This window comes from Coregonus lavaretus, assembly GCF_964263955.1.
Source record: "Coregonus lavaretus genome assembly, chromosome: 11".
Taxonomy (NCBI): Eukaryota; Metazoa; Chordata; class Actinopteri; order Salmoniformes; family Salmonidae; genus Coregonus; species Coregonus lavaretus.
In genome coordinates this window covers 50,904,494-50,921,724 of record NC_139998.1, presented here as the reverse complement: position 1 = coordinate 50,921,724, position 17,231 = coordinate 50,904,494, and the positions used below count along the sequence as shown (strand labels likewise).

General features: G+C 42.6%; 1 protein-coding gene and 1 pseudogene across 2 annotated transcripts; one reads left to right on the top strand and one right to left on the bottom strand.

The window, feature by feature from the left end:
* Window positions 1–402: 402 nt before the first annotated feature.
* LOC311137587 (galectin-3-binding protein B-like) lies at window positions 403–3,513 on the bottom strand (annotated as a pseudogene). Its single transcript has 5 exons — window positions 3,481–3,513; window positions 2,566–2,769; window positions 2,231–2,355; window positions 1,506–1,748; window positions 403–1,372 (listed from the first exon to the last, which is right to left on the bottom strand). The product of its transcript is annotated as a galectin-3-binding protein B-like (transcript).
* A 1,624-nt stretch (window positions 3,514–5,137) lies between these two features.
* On the top strand, window positions 5,138–16,961 carry armh1 (armadillo like helical domain containing 1; the record flags this gene model as incomplete). The annotated part of the gene is made up of 11 exons (XM_084171566.1): window positions 5,138–5,343; window positions 5,503–5,571; window positions 5,666–5,832; window positions 6,776–6,972; window positions 7,158–7,242; window positions 7,413–7,529; window positions 7,790–7,862; window positions 8,177–8,306; window positions 9,086–9,163; window positions 16,658–16,739; window positions 16,933–16,961. The coding sequence occupies 11 exons, from the start codon at window positions 5,138–5,140 to the stop codon at window positions 16,959–16,961; spliced, it is 1,233 nt and encodes a 410-aa protein (XP_084027692.1).
* Between the last annotated feature and the right edge of the window lie 270 nt (window positions 16,962–17,231).

Sequence of the window (17,231 nt, the reverse complement as noted above, 5' to 3'; positions counted from 1 at the left end):
TGGAACTAAATTATTTTACCGCATAGATAAAATGAAAGATGTAGTTATGTGTGACACAACTTGTGCCATATGTTGTCATATATAATACATGAATACACGTAGAGAAGCAACATGTTAACTGTTTAATTAAAATCTTTATTAAAAACAAGGTTATTATTGTTCTGAACATGCCCCACATTTTCCAAAGTACATTGACATTGGAATGATACTGTGTCACCTTGAAGAAACATTCAGAAAATGATTGGATGTGTTAACAACAAGGATTACATAAAATGAGCATTTTTAAACAAATTGATTTGAAATACTTGAATACAGAGGAATTCAATAGCAAAAATGAAAAAGAACCAATTTCCTGCAACCTGTCCACTCTATTTTCTCATCTTCCTTGTCCTCTACTTCCTGTTAATTCCACTTGATCTCAGTGGTGTACTCAAACTGAACCACCATGCGCTAGGAGAACTGGTCTGAGTGGCACGGGTAGGCCTGGCCCGCACTACTGTTGACTGGGATTTTGGCTCAGCCAACAGTGAAATCCTGGACATGGAATACATACTCCCCTTCACACATCAGGACAACCTTGTTGAGGTAACGGATGCCGTCCTGATACTCTTCGGGCATCTCCCTGTTATTCTGGGCAGTTAGCGAGACCATTTGCAGCGTTGCACAGCGGAAACCGTTGTTTGAGCATTAATGGTAGCTTTTTGAACAGGGCAAAATAAGCACTGTTGTGTGCAGGGGTGTTGAAGGAGGCACTGAGTCATGGCTTGCCAGTGTAGATCCTGGGTGTGTATTCCATCTATTTATGGAGGAGGTTCCCAAACAGCATCCGGAAGGGCAGCGCATTGAACTGAAAGCCCGGCAACATGCCGGCATTATACCGCTCTAGTTGGTCCATGTACAGTTTAGACTTAGCTTTGAGGTTGAATAAATCTTCAGCAGCGATCATGGCAAAAGGGATGTAGTCCAAAAGGGCGACCTGGTCTTCGTGGGTGGATGAGTTACCCTGATCCAACACCCAGTCCTCCAAACCGTTTAGCAAGAAGGCATCATCTGGCACTACCACTTCTGAACGGGCCAGAAGGGCCTTTAATGTGCCCAGACCAAGACCAGTCCAGGTTGGGGAACGGCTCAGCGACTCACAGTTCCAGGCAAGGTAGTGCAGACAGGTTTCATGCAGAACTGGGTCGCCTGTACAGATGGAGTGCTCGTACAGAGAGATCTGGGTCTGGAAGGAGGCATCCTCTGGGAGCAGCCAGGTGAAGAGCCTCCCTGCCGCCTCCTGGAGCTGCCTCAGACTCCAGTCGGACGCCATCTTGTGGATGCACTGGGCAGAGGACACAGTGATGTTGATCTGCTTTGTGTACAGTGATACCTGGGGAAGAAAGAGATACAAGATACATGGATTCTCATACATGGATTCTCTGCCACAATATGGTGAAGAACGGGTTGATGTAATAGCAACTAGGCTAAGGTTTGTAAAGTAGAGCAGGTTGGTGTCACCTTACCTAAGGACATTGGTGAAATGAGGGTGGCAGTTGAGGCTGACGTCTAGGTTGAAGTTACTGGGGTTCTCCTCCTTTGAGACGTTTAAGATGGAGGCCTCTGGATCGAGAGTGTTTTGTTGTTTGCGACCCGCACCATGATGTCAAAGTCACAGTCGCGTCCACTGTCAAACAGCGCCCCTATGTGGTTAGCGAGTCCTGCGTTGTGGTCCAGGGCGTAGACATGGCTGTTATTCTGAGCCTATTCTGATTAAATAAAAAAATATTGATCAACCACATCATATATTGATCAAGCAAATCATATTTTGGATAGCACAAACAGTATATAAACAAAATATCAGAAATGTATCATACATTATCTTCCAATCTAACAGAGCCATTCATTGTAAACCGATGGAGGCTGCTGAGGGAGGACGGCTCATAATAATGGCCGGAATGGAGTGAATGGAATGGTATCAAACATGTTTTCATGTGTTTGATACCATTCCATTCACTCCATTAATACTCCATTCCAGCCATTATTATGAGCCGTCCTCCCCTCAGCAGCCTCCAACGTTGTAAACGGAGCACCTCCTTGAGCATGGACTGTCGTCTCTATGAGCATCCCAAAGTGAGCCATGGACCAAAAACTTCTGCTTCTTCAATTTTCTTTAAGCGTCTTTCAATGAAACTGTGTCTGGTCTTTAGGTCTTTGTGGATGAGTCTTTGTGGTCATTGGTCAGTCTTACCTCTCTCACAGACCACACCAGCATCCTCAGCATGTTGGCAGTCAGTGACCCCTCAGCCTTTGAAGAGACAGCGGGACAGGTCTTTCTCTGTCCCTTCAGAGCTTAGATCGTCCATCCAGATAGGTGTACAGAATACAAACGGGTCATTGGTCAATAAAAACAAACAATGAATGTGTGATATTCTGTACCTATGAAAAGATACATATGGGGCCAGTTTCCCGGACACAGATCAAGCCTCCAATGAATCAATCTCCATTGAAATAGCGTTTTAGTCTAGGACAAGGCTTAATCTGTGTCTGGGAAACTGCGATGAGTGGATACAAGAGAAGTCATACAGATCCAACCTACCTTGTCCGTATGTTCCACCCACCACGGCAGTGAGAGCACCAGGGTAGTTGAGATGGCGACACACCACCTGTGCCTCAGTAATATCCCAGTTGTCACACACGGTCCCCCACTGTCCCCCACTGTCCATTATAGTAGACCTCCACACGGCCCTCAGAGGACAGCTTACCACCCACCAGCCTCATGGCCCCATTCTGTAGTCAGTCAGTCAAATAGCGAGAAATAGTAATGGTGTCTTTTTGTATGCACTAACTCCGCCATGGTTGTCCTATGAGATAATCTTCGTCAGCTGACGTCACTTTTTGTGATTTGTTAAGTATTTATGTAATTTAAAAAAGCACATAAAGGCTTCATAATTCATAAAGGTCATGTTAACTGACTGATATTATCTCATACAACGAAACGTATAAGATCTCCTAAGCCTGTGTTAACCTCAGACCTTATTTTCGGCATTCATCCCCAAACCCTATTCTTTCCCCATTCATTTTCCCCAAAGGTATGGGCTGAACGAACCAGAGGTAACTAATTTCCGTTAGATACCAACACAATTGATAATAGTTTCAGTAGGCCCATAGTTCAGTCAATATAATAATGCATTTATATATAATGCTGCCAGTTTAAGAAACACCTTAATTCATACATTCATAAATCCAATGTAAAAAAAGTTGTTAAGCGGTTCAATCCTTTCTCAGTCTAACTCCCATTTGTTGGGCTGTAAACAAATGTAGTTCCCTTGTACATCTGGGATGTCTTTCAGGTAAACACAGGTGGTACGGATGTCTGTGCATTTGATTAATTGAACCTCATTTGAAATGCCAATCTCTTAAAGAATCCCAGAGGCAGTACCTCCTGTCTCTAGGTATCTTATGGTGCATCTTGTTGTCATCACTGGGTCTATAAAAGACCATCCCCTGACCCATGTTGGGTGACCACGACATGGTTTACTCATTTCCATAAGGTACTTCCTGTTTTGGAATGAAAATGCACATATTTTTCAATTGGATGGAAACCTAGCTACTGACAGTCACTCAATTAGCCCATGCTGGTAAATTTTTTTCGATTGTTAAATTAGAGTAGTTAGTCTAGCCAGGTATCTAAAATGTGTAGTATTCATGGCCGAATTACTGACTGGGCACGTGCCCAGGGGCCCTGACCCTCCAGGGGGCCCCCATTGATTTTGTTAGTCACTCTCACTCAGATATCATATTAACATGGCACCAGTCATGTGGAGAATTGCAGAAAATTAGCTGTAAAACTGCAACAAAAAAACAGTTCTGTAAAGCAAACGTATTTGTTTACCTTTTGTTAATAAAATACTTTTTCTGCTAACAGATCCCTCTGTATAGTTTTTAATCCCTGTGCTGAGTTAATGTGTAGCGGATAATTGTATAGCTAATAGACTGTGTTTGTAGATGGACTGAAGTGAATGAAGCTACAGCAACCAATGTGATAATGGCTGGGGTATTTCTTGCTGTTCTCCAAATAGCATTTTATAATTTTTTAATTGTATAGAAAGGCAGTAAATGAGCTTCAACTTTCTTAAGATTTCTATAATATAATTATAAATAAAGTTTCTATTTAAAAAGCCTCTAAAAAATTTGTTTTCTTGGAAAGCTGTGAGTTTTATGATACAATATCAGTACTTGTTTAATTTACAACTTATCTTAGTCCTATCATCAACTGATTTCAATCAGTGTATGGTCATGGCTAGAAAGCATACAGCTTTTGTCAAATTAATGCCAAAAGTAGAATTATTTAGAATTTTAGCGAACACTTTTCCCAACCCTAACCTAATTTTCCTAACCTGCTATGTTAATTATTCTTCTAACCTGTTGCGTAAATTATCCTAACCTGCTACGAAAATTATCCTAACCTGCTACGAAAAGTCAAATCTGACAAAAACGGTATACCATCTAGTCGAAACTTCAGTGTATGGCTGTGGAATGACTGAACTGCTGGAATGGAATGTTGGCAGTTAATTAAAACAAATTATGGAATCATTCCTCTAAAAACGGGCTGGCTAGCTAGTTAACAAACGTACAGTGCAGATAATCTTCAAATTCATTGATTTGCGGAAAATCTTCTCACAGTACTGGCAAAACATGGTTGACCAACTCCCTTACCAAAAAGGCTGACCTTTTATACCATCATAAGTAGTTCTAATTATATTGTGCCCTGTACCAGGAGGGCCGAGGCAACGCTGCTAAGCAACGGTACACACATGGTGTCAACGTACAACGTGAGCCGACTGTGATTTCCAGCTAATGCATGTCGTTTTGGTAGTACACTTACAGCAGGTAATCGATTATTTTCAACAAAGCACTTAACTTTTTAACGTAGGCGTACTTGTGTGCGACTCACTCGATAATATAGCTTGCTAGCTAGGCAGTTGATTCAAACTTCTAAAAGGAGGCTTTTAGCTAGCTACAGTACAGTAGCTAGAATAGTTAGGTATTGTTGCTAGGCTAGTTAGGTCATCCAGCTAGTTAAGTATTTAGCTACTTTTCCCACATCAAAGCTCTGCTTTGCCTTCTCTGTTCGACGGTGTCAAAACTAGTAAGAATGTCAACAAGCAAGGAACAAGCAGCTATCAGTAAAGTGATGAGTTTCCTTCAAGAGTGGGACCATGGCAACAAGACGGTGCGCATCCGCATGCTGACCGTTTTTCTGACTCAAAACACTGGAAAGACTTGCCCTGAGTTAGAACTGGAATTCGCACAGGTTGCCAGTCTCTTTCTGGCTCGGCTCACCGCCTGGATGAGGCTGACGTACCCTTACATAATGCATTTGATGCTGTTAGACAAGCAGTCCAGTCTTATGGAGTCATTCATATCCACATACAAAGTAAGAATGTTTGGAGAAAGGGATGTAAACCAATTTACAAATGTGGTGTATTTTGGCCTTTTCCTTTACTCAAGCTCATTCAGCTACATGTTCGGAACATGCTTAGGTCTTCAACTGAAAGCAGTTGGCGTGTTCCTCTCTGCAGCGAGCAAGTGAGTGGAAAAACATTGTCTGAATTTGTATAGCCAACACATTATAATCCCTTGCACCATAGGTTTTTGTCACATACCCTTTATCTTTCCACAGTCATCGTTATCTCATAGAGTTCCTGGAGGTTGGAGGGGTCCTAACCCTCATGGAGATCTTGGGTCAGAAACAGACAAAGGAGGAGGATAAGGCAGAGGCCCTTCGGCTGCTTCAGATAGTCTCAGACGCTGGACGCAAGTACAAAGAGCTAGTCTGCGAAAGCTATGGTAAACTACTCACCCATCTCTATGATACATACCGCGTTTTTTAGTATACAGTTGGATTTCTAAATTGTTACAGTTCAGCCCAAATTGAAATGATCTATGTAGAGAGAAATTATTCGCTGTTATTGCTCCAAAATGTGTTCAGTTTTTTAGTCTATGATTAAAGACTGATTACAAATTAAATGATTTATTATTATTTGTCAAAGTGCATTTCTCAGACCCAAGGCACAAAAAAATAAATACTAATAAAAACAATCTAAAACACAGACCATAGAACACAGACAACAATCAAAGCTATATACAGGTGTCACAAGATCCAGAGGACATGAGAACAGAATTAGCAGCCAGAGGTCCTTGAAAACATTTCTGAACAGCATGGTCTTGAGCTGTGCCTTAACCTTTTACTGCTGTGGGATAAATCTGGGTAGTCTTAAACAAATCTACTTTGAAACCAAAGTATACACCTCACACACATGGTTATGGGCTTAAAAAAGAAGACACCTGTACCATGTCAGATATAGAGTTGAAATGTATTCAATTTTGAGTTTGCACCCCAATATTACACTTTATATACATCACAGAACACTGAAATATAACAAAACCGTTTGACATAGAAACACCAGATTTTCGGAAGTTTTTTTTAAATTAATGAAAATTATGAAAATTATTAATAACATTCCACCCATGAGGCCAGTAGTCATTTGACTGCAGGAAAGGGCTACAGGGTGACAGATATTCTGCAGCCCTAATAATGTCTGGAAGTGCGTTCCACAGCTGCGGAGCCGCGCAACTGAAAGCCCTGTCAGCCTAGTTTTTAGTCTGCTGTGGGGCTGCTGAAGGGAGACGGACCTGGAGGAGCGAAGGGTGCGTGTTGTTTGATTGGTTAATTGTTGTTTGATTGGTTCTTAGAACATATCACTGTGTCCTCCCTCCACGTGGCTTGCAGGTGTGAGAGCCATTGCAGAGTGCCTGGCCAAGTCCAAGACAGAGGGGACCCAAGAGACTGCACGGGCCCTGCTGGAGTCCCTGGCACATGGAAACCCCAAATACCAGAACCAGGTGTACAGAGGTCTGATCGCCCTGCTGACCTGTACCTCGCCCAAGGCCCAGCAACTGGTCTTGCAGACCCTCCGCATAGTACAAGTATAACAACACACATACACACAGTCACGCACACTTGCTCACACACACACACACACACAGGCTCCACGACCATGGGACATAACTGAGAATCCAGCTATGTGTGACCTTGTAATACACAACTGAGTACTGTGGTTTGACTGTATATATGAAGGTAAATGATTGGATATAATTCTGACCCCTAACAGGACATAGTGAAAGCTGCCCATCCCAGCATCGTAGGACCTCTGTTGAATTTGTTGAGGTCCTTGCATTTGGAGGTGCAATATGAGGGTAATTAATAGCTAGGTGGGCGTGTCAACTCTCAGCTATCCAGACAGCCTGTTCTATATCTAATACAGATCTCTTCCATTGACATCTTCAACATCCACTTGTACTTTATGCTGTAGTATCTGATTCCTATAGTATGCAGTATTCTTTTAAAACTCTCCCCCCTCTCCCAGCTATCGAGCTGATCACAGATCTGAGGCAGTATGAGGTCAGACCGGCGCTGCTCAGGGGTCTCGTAGCGCTGCTCAAACCGGCTATGGGGGGAGTGCAGAGACACAAGATCCTGGAAGGTCTCACGTCTTCTCCTTATTGGTTCCTCAGTAAATGAGAGGCAAAGTGATTGGGTAGTTCTCATTGCAACCCACTAAGAGCAACCCCATCTGATGTTTCTTGCTTCAGTTCTAACAGTCAATTTTTTCTTAACATAAGATGTGATATTGCATACGTTTTTTGACATAGTCATCATGCCTCAAGCAATTTAGCTCCTATGAAAATGTTTGTCTCAATAAAACACTAACTGTTATTGATGTGTTGATGTCTATTTCATCAGACCCAGAAATGACCAAGATGACTGAATCCCTGCCAGTGTTTGTCCAACAAGCTGCGGCAGCCAAAGCTTTAAGGTAAAGTCAAAACCCTCATGTATGGGTATCCCTTAGAAATGTCATTCTGACATGGTCTGTGATTTCGCAACAAACTGTCTGAAACTGAAAGTTAAATGCTATATGTTAGTAGTATCAGCAGCTAATCTGATTTATTTGGCACTCACTTGTTAACATTGAAGCGACTTGCTTGTTATTTTATACTGACACTCAGCCCATACTTAGCACTTTAAATGTAATGACATACAGATCAGTACAGTTAGTATTAGCCTGTAACGGTAACGTTCATGATCATCATATACCAATGCTGACCGTTTTGACTGTATGTGCTGAAGGCTGCTTGCTCAGGTGAGTCAGGAGCAGTGCCAGGAACTGCTTCCTCTCAGAGTGGTGCACCATCTGATGTACGCTATGGGCAACCAGGAGCACGCTGATGCCCAGAGACAAGCCAGCCTGGCACTGGAGGTAAATCAAATAGGTACACACCAGGGTTAGGTACTTAGGTACACACCAGAGTTGGGGGTTTGAAGGCAGTCAATTCGGGAAGTAAAAAAAAACTACTAAGAAGAATGTTTGAAATAAATATGTTCTACTTTTCAGTTTATTAAGAAATCATTGGGAAGAAATGTACTTTTTTCAATATTGAATTGGAATTAGTTTACTTCCTGAATTGACCCCAACCCTGCTACACACACACACACACACACACACACACACACACATATACATATATATATATATATATATATATATATATATATACACACACACACACACACACAGTTGAAAAGAAATGCATTTACACATCTAGAATGGCATTAATCTAGAATGCATTTACACGTCTATCATAGTTGTGTGATTTTGTAGATTCCAAAGACAACAAAATCACACACAGACCCTGTCTCTCTCTCTTTCTCACACAGGCATTCTGTATACTACCCTGTATATCAGTACAGAGTAAATACTACCCTATATATCAGTACAGAGCAGACACTGCCCTGTATATCAGTACAGAGTAGATACTGCCCTGTATATCAGTACAGAGTAGATACTGCCCTGTATATCAGTACAGAGTAGATACTGCCCTGTATATCAGTACAGAGTAGATACTGCCCTGTATATCAGTACAGAGTAGATACTGCCCTGTATATCAGTACAGAGTAGATACTGCCCTGTATATCAGTACAGAGTAGAATGTAATCACTCAAGCAAAGTCTTATCTCTGCCTCTGTCTCTGTCTTTAGCACTTTGTCCGTACATACCCAGTGGTGGAGGAGCATGTACGCAGAGCCATGGGCATCAATCTGTTTGCAGCCTTCATGGTGAGCTGAAATCTATTTTGGATGTAAGAGTATGCATCTACACTGAACAAAAATATAAACGCAACATGCAAGAATTTCAAAGATTTTACTGAGTTACAGTTCATATAAGGAAATCAGTCAATTGAAATAAATTCAATAGGCCCTAATCTATGGATTTCACATGACTGTAAATACAGATTCATCTGTTGGTCACAGATGACCTTAAAAAAAATAAGTAGGGGCGTGGATCTGGTATCTGGTGTGACCACCATTTGCCTCATGCAGCGCGATACATCAGTTCAACGTCTAGATTGGATTTACATTTGCTTGGTTGTCAACTAACGTGAATTGAACGTAAAAAAATAAAATAAAATCCCAATGTCATTAGATTAAGGTTTAATTTAAAAAATATATATTTCACCTTTATTTAACCAGGTAAGCCAGTTGAGAACAAGTTCTCATTTACAACTGCGACCTGGCCAAGATAAAGCAAAGCAGTGCGATAAAAACAACAGAGTTACATATGGGGTAGAACAAAACAAAGTAAAAAATACAATATAAAATCTATTATATACAGTGTGTGCAAATGTAGCAAGTTATGGAGGTAAGGCAATAAATAGGCTATAGTGCAAAATAATTACAATTAGTATTAACACTGGAATGATAGATGTGCAAGAGATGATGTGCAAATAGAGATACTGGGGTACAAATGAGCAAAATAAATAACAATATGGGGATGAGGTAGTTGGGTGGGCGAATTACAGATGGGCTGCGTACAGGTGCAGTGATCTGTAAGCTGCTCTGACAACTGATGCTTAAAGTTAGTGAGGGAGATAAGAGTCTCCAGCTTCAGAGATTTTTGCAGTTCGTTCCAGTCATTAGCAGCAGAGAACTGGAAGGAATGGCGACCAAAGGAGGTGTTGGCTTTGGGGATGACCAGTGAGATATACCTGCTGGAGCGCATACTACGGGTGGGGGTTGCTATGGTGACCAATGAGCTAAGATAAGGCGGGGATTTGCCTAGCAGAGATTTATAGACGACCTGGAGCCAGTGGGTTTGGCGACGAATATACAGTGGGGAGAACAAGTATTTGATACACTGCCGATTTTGCAGGTTTTCCTACTTACAAAGCATGTAGAGGTCTGTAATTTTTATCATAGGTACACTTCAACTGTGAGAGACGGAATCTAAAACAAAAATCCAGAAAATCACATTGTATGATTTTTAAGTAATTAATTTGCATTTTATTGCATGACATAAGTATTTGATCACCTACCAACCAGTAAGAATTCCAGCTCTCACAGATCTGTTAGTTTTTGTTTAAGAAGCCCTCCTGTTCTCCACTCATTACCTGTATTAACTGCACCTGTTTGAACTCGTTACCTGTATAAAAGACACCTGTCCACCCACTCAATCAAACAGACTCCAACCTCTCCACAATGGCCAAGACCAGAGAGCTGTGTAAGGACATCAGGGATAAAATTGTAGACCTGCACAAGGCTGGGATGGGCTACAGGACAATAGGCAAGCAGCTTGGTGAGAAGGCAACAACTGTTGGCCCAATTATTAGAAAATGGAAGAAGTTCAAGATGACGGTCAATCACCCTCAGTCTGGGGCTCCATCCAAGATCTCACCTCGTGGGGCATCAATGATCATGAGGAAGGTGAGGGATCAGCCCAGAACTACACGGCAGGACCTGGTCAATGACCTGAAGAGAGCTGGGACCACAGTCTCAAAGAAAACCATTAGTAACACACTACGCCGTCATGGATAAAAATCCTGCAGCGCACGCAAGGTCCCCCTGCTCAAGCCAGCGCATGTCCAGGCCCGTCTGAAGTTTGCCAATGACCATCTGGATGATCCAGAGGAGGGATGGGAGAAGGTCATGTGGTCTGATGAGACAAAAATAGAGCTTTTTGGTCTAAACTCCACTCGCCGTGTTTGGAGGAAGAAGAAGGATGAGTACAACCCCAAGAACACCATCCCAACCGTGAAGCATGGAGGTGGAAACATCATTCTTTGGGGATGCTTTTCTGCAAAAGGGACAGGACGACTGCACCGTATTGAGGGGAGGATGGATGGGGCCATGTATCGCGAGATCTTGCCCAACACCCTCCTTCCCTCAGTAAGAGCATTGAAGATGGGTCGTGGCTGGGTCTTCCAGCATGACAACGACCCGAAACACACAGCCAGGGCAACTAAGGAGTGGCTCCGTAAGAAGCATCTCAAGGTCCTGGAGTGGCCTAGCCAGTCTCCAGACCTGAACCCAATAGAACATCTTTGGAGGGAACTGAAAGGTGCGACAGCCCCGAAACCTGAAGGATCTGGAGAAGGTCTGTATGGAGGAGTGGGCCAAAATCCCTGCTGCAGTGTGTGCAAACCTGGTCAAGACCTACAGGAAATGTATGATCTCTGTAATTGCAAACAAAGGTTTCTGTACCAAATATTAAGTTCTGCTTTTCTGATGTATCAAAGACTTATGTCATGCAATAAAATGCAAATGAATTACTTAAAAATCATACAATGTGATTTTCTGGATTTTTGTTTTAGAATCCGTCTCTCACAGTTGAAGTGTACCTATGATAAAAATTACAGACCTCTACATGCTTTGTAAGTAGGAAAACCTGCAAAATCAGCAGTGTATCAAATACTTGTTCTCCCCACTGTATAGTGAGGGCCAGCCAACGAGAACGTACAGGTCACAATGGTGGGTAGTATATGGGGCTTTGGTGACAAAACGGATGGCAGTGTGATAGACTACATCCAATTTGCTGAGTAGAGTGTTGGAGGCTATTTTGTAAATGACGTCGCCGAAGTCAAGGATCGGTAGGATAGTCAGTTTTACGAGGGCATGTTTGGCAGCATGAGTGAAGGAAGCTTTGTTGCGAAATAGGAAGCCGATTCTAGATTTAACTTTGGATTGGAGATTCTTAATGTGAGTCTGGAAGGAGAGTTTACAGTAACCAGACACCTAGGTATTTGTAGTTGTCCACATACACTAGGTCAGACCCTTCGGGAGTAGTGATTCTAGTCGGGTGGGCGGGTGCCAGCAGCGTTCGATTGAAGAGCATGCATTTAGTTTTACTAGTGTTTAAGAGCAGTTGGAGACTACTGAAGGAGTGTTGTATGGCATTGAAGCTCGTTTGGAGGTTTGTTAACACAGTGTCCAATGAAGGGCCAGATGTATACAAAATTGTGTCATCTGCGTAGAGGTGGATCTGAGAGTCACCAGCAGCAAGAGCGACATCATTGATATACACAGAGAAAAGAGTCGGCCCAAGAATTGAACCCTGTGGCACCCCCATAGAGACTGCCATAGGTCCAGACAACAGGCCCTCCGATTTGACACATTGAACTCTATCTGAGAAGTAGTTGGTGAACCAGGCAAGGCAGTCATTTGAGAAACCAAGGCTATTTAGTCTGCCAATAAGAATGCGGTGGTTGACAGAGTCGAAAGCCTTGGCCAGGTCGATAAAGACAGCCCTTATGTTGCTGACTTTTTGGAAATCAAATCAGTTTCCCACGTTGATTCAATGTCATCAGATCGATTTTTGGGGGGTTGGAATTCTGTGGAAACAACGCTGATTCAACCAGTTTTTGCCCAGTGGGTACACACCTGACACACAGCAGACTCAGGGACATCCATTCTGTTGAAAGTTATGCCTCTGTCTCGAACAGACCTGCCATAAGTGAATGCTTCCATACTGGCACGCAGCCTGGCTGACGTGACTCGCGTGACCCACAGCAGAAGGAGGGCTCTGACACGCTGGTTGGACAGAAGGCCATTGTAAATGCAGTGTGTGCGCAGAGTTTCCTGGGGGGTTGAGATGAGACTTCACGTTGTTTGGATTTGAAAATCCAACAGTTGTATTGGAAAGGGGCGGCGCTCGGGGGCTGTGTGTGGTTGTCCATGTTGGTTTGAGTGTGAAAGACACAGAGGAGAACCAATCAGGAAAAACCACATCCCATTCATTACCGACGCATTGTGCAGAGTCTCGACAACATCAAAATAGCCTTTCTAGACACAGAAGTCAGGAGTACTTCTGGTTAGGTGTTAGCCAGACTAACTGGCACTGGCCAGTGGCCAACTGGTTTTAGCAATGATGTACAGTGGGGAAAAAAAGTATTTAGTCAGCCACCAATTGTGCAAGTTCTTCCACTTAAAAAGATGAGAGAGGCCTGTAATTTTCATCATAGGTACACGTCAACTATGACAGACAAAATGAGATTTTTTTTATCCAGAAAATCACATTGTAGGATTTTTAATGAATCTATTTGCAAATTATGGTGGAAAATAAGTATTTGGTCAATAACAAAAGTTTCTCAATACTTTGTTATATACCCTTTGTTGGCAATGACACAGGTCAAACATTTTCTGTAAGTCTTCACAAGGTTTTCACACACTGTTGCTGGTATTTTGGCCCATTCCTCCATGCAGATCTCCTCTAGAGCAGTGATGTTTTGGGGCTGTCGCTGGGCAACACAGACTTTCAACTCCCTCCAAAGATTTTCTATGGGGTTGAGATCTGGAGACTGGCTAGGCCACTCCAGGACCTTGAAATGCTTCTTACGAAGTCACTCCTTCGTTGCCCTGGCGGTGTGTTTGGGATCATTGTCATGCTGAAAGACCCAGCCACGTTTCATCTTCAATGCCCTTGCTGATGGAAGGAGGTTTTCACTCAAAATCTCACGATACATGGCCCCATTCATTCTTTCCTTTACACGGATCAGTTGTCCTGGTCCCTTTGCAGAAAAACAGCCCCAAAGCATGATGTTTCCACCCCCATGCTTCACAGTAGGTATGTTGTTCTTTGGATGCAACTCAGCATTCTTTGTCCTCCAAACACGACGAGTTGAGTTTACCAAAAAGTTATATTTTGGTTTCATCTGACATTCTCCCAATCCTCTTCTGGATCATCCAAATGCACTCTAGCAAACTTCAGATGGGCCTGGACATGTACTGGCTTAAGCAGGGGGACACGTCTTGCACTGCAGGATTTGAGTCCCTGGCGGCGTAGTGTGTTACTGATGGTAGGCTTTGTTACTTTGGTCCCAGCTCTCTGCAGGTCATTCACTAGGTCCCCCCGTGTGGTTCTGGGATTTTTGCTCACCGTTCTTGTGATCATTTTGACCCCACGGGGTGAGATCTTGCGTGGAGCCCCAGATCGAGGGAGATTATCAGTGGTCTTGTATGTCTTCCAATTCCTAATAATTGCTCCCACAGTTGATTTCGTCAAACCAAGCTGCTTACCTATTGCAGATTCAGTCTTCCCAGCCTGGTGCAGGTCTACAATTTTGTTTCTGGTGTCCTTTGACAGCTCTTTGGTCTTGGCCATAGTGGAGTTTGGAGTGTGACTGTTTGAGGTTGTGGACAGGTGTATTTTATACTGATAACAAGTTCAAACAGGTGCCATTAATACAGGTAACGAGTGGAGGACAGAGGAGCCTCTTAAAGAAGAAGTTACAGGTCTGTGAGAGCCAGAAATCTTGCTTGTTTGTAGGTGACCAAATACTTATTTTCCACAATAATTTGCAAATAAATTCATAAAAAATCCTACAATGTGATTTTCTGGAAAAAAATCTCAATTTGTCTGTCATAGTTGACGTGTACCTATGATGAAAATTACAGGCCTCTCTCATCTTTTTAAGTGGGAGAACTTGCACAATTGGTGGTCCTGCCAGCCAGGACCTCTATACCAGGCGGTGTCAGAGGAAAGCCCTCAAAATTGTCAAAGACTCCAGCCACCCTAGTCATAGACTGTTCTCTCTGCTACCGCACGGCAAGCGGTACCGGAGTGCCAAGTCTAGGTCCAAAATACTTTTTTCCAGTGGTGGGGGAGTGCCAAGATGGAGGCACGGTGGCTTCAACACAGCACTCCCTACTCATTCAACGGTTTTCTTTATTTGGACAATTTTCTACATTGTAGAATAATAGTGAAGACATCAAAACTATGAAATAACAGATGGAATCATGTAATAACCAAAAAAGTGTTAAACAAATCAAAATATATATTTATATTCTTCAAAGTAGCCACCCTTTGCCTTGATGACAGCTTTCCACACTCTTGGCATTCTCTCAACCAGCTTCATGAGGAATGCTTTTCCAATAGTCTTGAAGGAGTTCCCACATATGCTGAGCACATGTTGGCTGCTTTTCCTCTGCAGTCCAACTCATCCCAAACCATCTCAATTGGTTTGAGGTCAGGTGATTGTGGAGGCCAGGTCATCTGATGCAGCACTCCATCACTCTCCTTGGTAAATATAGCCCTTACACAGCCTGGAGGTGTGTTTTGGGTCATTGTCCTGTTGAAAAACAAATGATAGTCCCACTAAGCCCAAACCAGATGGGATGGCGTATCGCTGCAGAATGCTGTGGTAGCCATGCTGGTTAAGTGTGCCTTGAATTCTAAATAAATCACAGACAGTGTCACCAGCAAAGCCCCATCACACCATCACACCTCCTCCTCCATGCTTCAAGGTGGGAACCACACATGCAGAGATCATCCATTCACCTACTCTGCGTCTCACAAAGACACAGCGGTTGGAACAAAAAACCTCAAATTTGGACTCCAGACCAAAGGACAGATTTCCACCGGTCTAATGCCCATTGCTCGTGGTTCTTGGCCCAATTAAGTCTCTTCTTATTGGTGTCCTTTAGTAGTGGTTTCTTTGCAGCAATTCGACCACGAAGGCCTGATTCACGCAGTCTCCTCTGAACAGTTGATGTTGAGATGTGTCAGTTACTTTTATTTATTTGGGCTGCAATCTGAGGCTGGTAACTCTAATGAACGTATCCTCTGCAATAGAGGTAACTCTGGGTCTTCCTTTCCTGTGGTGGTCCTCATGAGAGCCAGTTTCATCATAGCGCTTGATGGTTTTTGCGACTGCACTTGAAAAAACTTTCAGATTTCTTGAAATGTTCCGTATTGACTGAACTTCATGTCATAAAGTAATGATGGACTGTCGTTTCTCTTTGCTTATTTGAGCTGTTCTTGCCATAATATGGACTTGGTCTTTTACCAAATAGGGCTGTCTTCTGTATACCACCCCTACCTTGTCGTCACAACTCAACTGATTGGCTCAAACACATTAAGGAGGAAAGAAATTCCACAAATTAACTTTTAAGAAGGCACACCTGTTAATTGAAATGCATTCCAGGTGACTACCTCATGAAGCTGGTTGAGAGAATGCCACGAGTGTGCAAAGCTGTCATCAAGGCAAAGGGTGGCTACTTTGAAGAATCTCAAATATATTTTGATTTGTTTAACACATTTTTGGTTACTACATGATTCTGTGTGTTATTTCATAGTTTTGATGTTTTCACTATTATTCTACAATGTAGAAAACAGCAAAAATAAAGAAAAACCCTGGAATGAGTAGGTGTGTCCCAACTTTTGACTGGTGCTGAATATAAATAATTGGGTCTGTGTCTTCACTTTGAGATGAGAATGCATTCTGTTTTACTTTTGTAAAAAAAATAATAATAATTGTTTGCTTCTCTACAATTTTTTAGCACAAAGCTGAGACTCTCTACATGAAGATGGATGAAATCCAAGCAGATATCCTGCTATCAAATAAAGTCAACATTTCGGAAGGTAACAGTCTGCTAGTAATTGCCATCTTGGAGGTATGAGAGTCTCTTCAGTTTTGTGATAGTTCTGTAAGTAAAGCTTGGATCCCTAAGCCTCACATCATTAATAATACTTTATCTAGTTTATACTGTATATTACTTTAACTCTCCATTACAAAATAGAATCCCAAATTAATGTCTCATCTTTTTATTTACAGTTCTGGAGCACCAGAGCTCAGAAGACTGAACCAAACAAAGTACAGGCATGCCATTTTGTACAACAAACATTTGATGCTTTATTTTCATGTTACAGTAAAATAAATCAATAAAAATAACAAAAAGTACTCAGCCCAATTGCTTGGTGTTGGAGTCGTGCTTGGCCACGCAGTCATGGGTGAACAGGGAGTACAGGAGGGGACTGAGCACGCACCCCGAGGGGCCCCCGTGTTGAGGATCAGCGTGGCAGATGTGTTGTTACCGACCCTTACCACCTGGGGGCGGCCTATCAGGAAGTCCA